At 45.0% G+C, this 7,258-nt stretch overlaps 1 protein-coding gene across 1 annotated transcript; it reads right to left on the bottom strand.

Annotated features, from left to right (window-relative positions):
- Positions 1-3,005: 3,005 nt before the first annotated feature.
- Positions 3,006-6,147, bottom strand: gmnc (geminin coiled-coil domain containing). The gene is given in 5 exon segments (XM_018662847.1): positions 3,006-3,844; positions 3,847-3,994; positions 4,108-4,224; positions 4,479-4,564; positions 6,060-6,147. Coding segments are annotated over 5 exon segments (1,278 nt in total).
- Between the last annotated feature and the right edge of the window lie 1,111 nt (positions 6,148-7,258).

Below are 7,258 nucleotides of genomic sequence, written 5' to 3'. Positions count from 1 at the left end.
TCCCAGCTCTGACACACAGCAGAGGAGGACTTCTTTGATCCTGAAACCTGAGCTTCCCTTCCTCCAGGAAACTGTCGAGGAAAAGCTGCAACAAGTTGAAACTCAGCTCATCTGTGTGCGATGTGTCGACTCATTAGCCGGTGTGTTTTGAGGTGAGCCAAGCTGTCGGGGCTCTGCGAGAACGTGGCGGTGAGGCTGTTCCCCCAATCAGCCGAGGCGGATTGAGTTTCAGCCGGCCGGCCTCTTTAATGACCCCTTTCCCTGGCCGACACTCACCGACCGACAACAACAGAGCCTGTGATCCGGAGCGGGCCTCCTTTCACATTCCTGCCAGACTCCGGGACCTCCCTGCCCTGAAAGAGCCTCCAATCTGTCGGACATCTGCAGCCGGTCTTACCTTGTCATTAGAGATAGACCACTCGGTCGGCCCGCCACGGACACAGCTCGCTCACAACTTTCCCTCGGCCCCGGCTCGCTCTCTGGGGACCCGGGGCAGGGCCGGGACCCCGTGTTGGGAACCCCCCAGGGGGAGGAAAGCTCGCCATCGTTAACTGTGGGGGGCGGATCAGGGTGGAGGGGGAGGTGGGGGTGTGTCTCCAGGGAGCCGTCGGACTCCTTTTGTTCGTGAAGGGAGAGGGAGCTGGAGGAGGACGGTCCGACTGGTTTAACTGGTAACTGAGCTAAAGACTGAGGCGGCTGTCAAACTGCAGAGAGGAAACTTTAACAAGTCCTGGTTTACTGAGTCAGACCTGAATCTGACACCTGACAGGAAACACAGCAGTTATGTTGAAACAAAACAGATTTTCTACAGGAAGTCACTGGAATCAAAATTTTAAAAACCTTAAATGCACTCTATAAGCAGAGGTCGTAATCTGAGGAACCAGATCAGGTGTTGGACGAGTTCAAGTCCACCAACTTCTGGCAGTCATTCTGTATTTTAGTCAGAACACATCTTGGTTTAAAGTTAGAAAAAGGTTGTGTCTTTGTTAAATATTCAAAGAGTTAAGATTGAGCTGAAGAACAAAATGTGATGTTCCAACATTATTGACCAAAACCTCTTGACCTGAGTCTTAATCAGGTGTGAGCAAGAAGGTTCCAGGTTCGAACCCTGGTTCGTCCGGGGCTTTTTTCTGTGGCGTTTGCACGTTCTCCCTGTTCCTGCATGGGTTATCTCCGGTTTCCTCCCACAGTCCAAAGACATGCAGGTTAATTGCTGACTCTAAATTGCCCATAAATGTGAAGGTGACCTTACAGATAAGGTGATGGATGGATAATCCAGTCAGCAGTCACATCTCTCCCTACAAATGAGTACTTGAATGTAAGTTTTAGGGGACAAGGTTTTTCTTTTGACTGTTTATTAGACCCATCCCCAACATGTGAAGAACTTATTGAACTATAGGTAAATCTTGTGAGTCAAACCCACACACTCAGTGAGGGTAAAATGTTACTCAAATCCATCGGACACAGTCACCGACTTTATTTATGTTTCAAGTTTTTTAAGAATCCATAAATTAAAGAATAGAGGGCTGTAAGAATCAAGGAAGGAAGTGCTACACAGCCTCTGTACATGGGTATGATAGATTCTCGCCTTAGATCATGCTTTCTTAATGTAGATTAACAGTCATTATCTTATCAGCATGGCACTGGTCTTCAGGAGCAGGTTGTAAAATAAACAGACGACTCAGACATGTTTGTGAATCAGTATTTTTTTTCTCTGTTAGTCCACAGTTTGCAGTCAGTTACAGTTTTCTCATTACACTCTGTACACATTCATATAAAAACATTACAGACAGTTTGACACAATCAGCTGCTGGACTGACTATTCAGTTTGTCTGAGTGGAATCATGGGATCTGTAGTTCCTATATTTCTAAACTGTAGTTTTTACATGTGAAATATCCTAATATCACATATGTCACAATGTCTGTGCATTTATAATATGAAATGTTCCATTTGATACATTCACATGGTTTTGCAAGTTGAATGTGGTGTGGTTCTGTCAGTTTTATCAAATTCAGTAGGTTTTTACTTTGTGTTCAAAAGTGCTTTGTCTTTAGTTGGTGAGCTACATATTTAAATGGATGAATGTGTTTAAAAACCATCTGTACTTCTTTGTTTTAATTAGCTGGTGGTGTGAAACAGCGGCAGTGACGTCTTTGAAACATTCACCTCTTTTCAGATAAAATCACGTCCTCCAACCAATCAGTGGCAGTTTATTTGTTTGTTTGTATGTTTTTGTAATCTCATTTTTTGCACTTACTTAAACATGTAATCTCTAGTTACTTCCTAGTTCCCTTATTCTGATAACAACCTGCTAAAGTCTGTGCAGGTGGAGTTTTTGTTTGAGGCAGTTCTCGCTTTGTGGCACCATTTTGGATCGTACTTCCTGTTTCTACATTTTGTTAAGTTTGTATAAAAAGGGCACAAAGTGGCAGCAAAGTCATCACTGATATTATTATTATTAAGTGGCAGTTACACAGACTAAATAAATACCTCAACATGTAGAAAACATTTTAGGCAGTCCTGTTAAATTTTCAGTGTTACACTCATTGTAAGTCATCTCTAATCAGCTACGTACCTAAAATGTAAACTGCTCCATCACGTCCACAGTTTGAGTCTAGATATAAATCCTAAAACAAGCTGGCTAGTCTCATGACACCATAATTTTCCATTACTCTTGTATTCTAATAACAAAATGCAACATATCTGAATGAGATCCTTGTTGTTAGTTATCAAAGGGACAAGTATTGCCATCAAACCTGATCATATCAAGGTCTTTGAGTCCAAGATGATGATGTCCATATGGGCCTAAACTGTTTCCCGAGGACTTTTTTAAGGCTTTTGTTTTGGTACTCAGAATGTCTAGTCTTATATAATCACTTCCTCGGGGCCCAGTACAAAATCTAAAAAGCCAGCACCAAGTTCAACATAGAGTTATAGCCCTAACAGTTTGGACTGGGACCTGTAGTTTCTCTGAGGTCCATTTGAGTTCAGACCATTAAGTGGCCTATGGTCCTTGTCTGGGCACCCAGGTGAAGTTCCACCTTCCCTCCGTGTCCTTCCTGATGAAGGCTTGTCCCTGGGGGAAGCTGTGGGTCTTGACGCTGCTGGACGGACTCAGAGACATACTGAATGCCAAATCTGTCCGGCTGCGAGGCGTCTGAGGCGTGGCAGGAGGCTGAGATCCTGCCGACGGGCTCGTCGGGCTGCAGCCATGAACAGGTGTCCAGGGTTGGTTGGTGACTGGACTCGAAGAGGACATAGGAGAGAAATGGATTCCCATTCCTGGTGGACTGAGCTGGATTGTGTCCTGTGATGTTGTTGGGCTTCCTCTCAGTGCAGACCAATACACCGGACGTTCTGCTCTGTCTGGTGAATGGGTGAAGGGTGATTCTTCTGTGATTGGTGGAGATTGGAAGGTAGTTAAGGTGTCATAGCTCCTGATCGCAGCTTCTGGAGCTTCATACTGTCCTGTCAGTGCAGTGGCAGTGAAATCAGAGCATTGACCTGGAGAAGTTGTGCAGTCCTGAGCTGACTCGGCAGGATTACCACAGTTTGCTTCCTGGCATTTGGCAGGACTGAACCTGTAGTCAGTTTGATGTGTCGAGCTTTGGCAGTAGCTGTGGGTAGAGGAGGGTGAGGAAGTGGCAGCTGAAGGGCTGAGAGTGAATCCAGAGGACGAGGAAGACGTGACTGCAGCCTCATAAACTAAACCTCTCAGGCTGTATCCAGGTGAGGACAGGGACTCGCTGGATGTATCGATGGTGTCACGGTCCTTGAGTCCCAGCGTTCGTAGAACCCAGAGATCCAGGTTTGGCTTCTGAGGAGGCAGAGGCCTCATGGAGACTCAGAGCAGAACTCGGCAGTGAGGTTCCTGCAGACTCTCTTACTGACCTGCTGGGAGGCCAGGAGCTGATGACCGCAGGTCTGGAAAAGTCCTTCATCGACATAGGTCAGGTTTCTCTTCAGCTTCCTCCTCCCGTCAGCGGTTAGTCTCTGTGGTGGGTGGAGCAAGAACACAGTGAGATCATATTCACACTGCTGGTTTTATAAGACCATCTTCATCACGTTTATAAGACCAGCTGTGAAGGTTATGACGGGGAACAGACCTTAGCTTTTTCCTCGAGGTTCCTCACAAACGAAGAGCTGAGGAACTCTCTGAGTTTGTTGTTCTCCTCCTGCAGTCTGGCCAGTTCCTCCTCTCTCTGCAGCAGAGTGTCCTGAAGCTGGAGATGTTAAAAACACTTTAATGTCAGAGTCAAACACAGAGCAGGACTGGACAGTGTCAGGGAGTCCTGACTGGTTAAAGAAACAGTCCACGTGATCACTAAAAGTTGGTTTAGCATTGAGTTGCTCCTTAAGAAATCCCACCAGTGTTTTTGGACCCATTCTCTGTTGTGACTGTGGTGATTGTGGTTGCAGTAAATTGATAGAAGATAAAAGCTGAAGTGTTGACGTGATGTTGTGCAGGTGTTTGTACCTGTTTGTTTCTCTGGAGGTGAGGGGAGAGCTGCTCTGTCCACATCAGACCAGCAGGGGGAGAGCTGTTAAAGACGCACTGAGAATCTGACAAACAAAGAAACAGAGTAATGTTACTTATATGACTGAGTCTGATAGACGTTTAATAGGAGCAATTATTCAGATCCTCTACTTCAGTAAAAGCAGCAACACTCCAGTAGAAATACTTTAAAGTACAAAACTCTCCTTCCTTTTAAAGGCACAGTTTTGTCTTGTGTTATCTGTGTTTAAATTTACGTCAGCTGAAGGTTGTCTTTGTAATTAGTGCTGATTCTTTACTTCAAATAACAATCACAAGTAAACAAACATTTATAACAAACTATAATGTAATTTAAAAATATTTCACATACGTGTGTCCACAGATCTATTACATTACATTATGTTGTGTTATAGGTATGTGTTACTGAATTATTCTATACTACTCACACTCAACTCAAATATGTTTAGTGACTTTGGAACATTAAAGGATAGTTTGTATATTTTGGACTAGTATTTGTTGTATTTTTACATTTCTTAAATAGAGGGTTGTATTTTTATGGTTCTGAAAGTGTGCAGCTCACTAAAGCAAGTTCTTAACCACAGTTTCTGATCACAGAGATAAAATAAAAATTCAACTGATCTAATTACAAGAACTGCATCTAAAATGAGTAGAAGTATAAAGTAGTATAAAATGGAAATGCTCAAGTACAAGTACCTCAAAATTGTACTTTAGTTGGTCTACACCACTGGAAATTAGCGGTTTGTGACCATAAACTTCTTCCATTACTTCAGTCATGACACTAAGATTGATTAGCAGCACCTAGTGGCCATGTGAGGAACTGCAGGAGAAACCAGCTGCAGTAACATTTCAGAGCGACGTGATGAATCGAAGCCTCTGAGCGAGCAGACATGGAGAAAATGAAAAGATGAATCTTAATATAAACTGTTCTGGATGTTTCCGTCATGTGGAACCTGCCCGAGCGTTCGGTTACCCAGAGTTCACAGAGGAAACCGGGGCACTCTCCTGTTTGATGAATGAGCCGCCGGCACACAGAGTCCCACTCTGCTGAATGTGGCATTTACAGAAAAGTAGAAATATTACTTTGACAAAGAGTAGAGCTCAGTCAGCAGAGGAAAGCTGCAGCTGGACTCTGATTGTAGTGAAGTCATTAAAGGAGCAGTTCAACGTCGTTAGCTTAGCTTAGCATAAAGACTGGTGAAGTAATTGTTCCTGATACAAAACGTCTTCTTTACTGTCTCGACTGATTGACAAAGACACGAGTTAATTACACAGTGGTGGAATCTAAATAAGTACATTTACTCAGTTACTGTAGTTAATTACAGTTTGTACGTGAGTATTTCCATTTTTATATTTGTTTCAGTAAATATTTCACTTGTTTTCTTCTTTTATTCGTTATTATGAGTCAGGACTGAAACATGTTCCTGTTGATACTTTTACTTCTGTCGTACTGTGAACACAGGACTCTTGTACTTGTAATAGAGTACTCTGTAGTACTGTTACTTCAGTCGTAGAGTAACGAGTACATTAGTTCGTCAGACTCACCCCACACGGTCGACGCCTCGTGCCGCTTCTCTCTGAGGTCGCTAAGGTCACAGGGGTCACGGGCCCACACGGAGGCCAGGGTTTCCATGGAAACGTCAACAGTGTCAGGGCCAAGGGCCAAGTCCTGGAGCATGAGGTGGTGATGATGAAGAGGAGGAGGAGGAGGAGGAGGAGAGGGATTCCCTACAGAGAGACAGAGAGAGTTTGTGTGTGAATGAAGGGAAGGGAGGGAGGGTGTGTGTGTGTGTGTGTGTGTGTGTGTGTGTGTGTGTGGTGTGTGTGTGTGGCGGTGCCAGCTGACTGTGTGTTGATATGGTGATGATCAACACTTCACACACATTTTAAACTCCAGACCAAAAAAACTGCTTTGTTTCTAATCTGAAAGTTTAACGTTTAATAAAACAGTAAAAAATATGTGAACACCAGAACCAGAACCTGAACCTGAACCAGAACCAGAGCCAGAGCCAGAACCTGAACCTGTACCAGAACCAGAACCTGAACCTGAACCTGAACCTGAACCAGAACCTGAACCTGAACCTGAACCAGAACCAGAACCAGAACCAGAACCTGAGCCTGAGCCTGAGCCTGAACCTGAACCAGAGCCTGAGCCAGAACCTGAACCAGAACCAGAACCTGAACCAGAGCCAGAACCAGAACCAGAACCTGAACCTGAACCTGAGCCTGAACCTGAACCTGAACCAGAACCTGAACCAGAGCCAGAACCAGAACCAGAGCCAGAGCCAGAACCAGAACCTGTACCAGAACCTGAACCTGAGCCTGAGCCTGAACCAGAACCAGAACCAGAGCCAGAACCTGAGCCTGAACCAGAACCTGAACCTGAACCAGAGCCTGAACCAGAACCTGAACCTGAACCAGAGCCTGAGCCAGAACCAGAACCAGAACCAGAACCTGTACCAGAACCAGAACCTGAACCTGAACCTGAACCAGAACCAGAACCTGAACCTGAACCAGAGCCAGAACCTGAACCAGAACCTGAACCAGAACCAGAACCTGAACCTGAACCAGAACCAGAACCTGAACCAGAGCCAGAGCCAGAACCTGAACCTGAACCTGAACCAGAACCTGAACCTGAACCAGAGCCAGAGCCAGAACCTGAACCTGAACCTGAACCAGAACCAGAACCAGAACCTAAACCTGAACCAGGACCAGAGCCAGAGCCAGAACCAGAACCTGAACCA

The sequence above is a fragment of the Lates calcarifer genome, linkage group LG21 (assembly GCF_001640805.2).
Source record: "Lates calcarifer isolate ASB-BC8 linkage group LG21, TLL_Latcal_v3, whole genome shotgun sequence".
In the NCBI taxonomy this organism is placed as follows: domain Eukaryota; kingdom Metazoa; phylum Chordata; class Actinopteri; family Centropomidae; genus Lates; species Lates calcarifer.
Note: the sequence above shows the minus strand (reverse complement) of the source record. Positions and strands in the feature narration are given on the sequence as shown.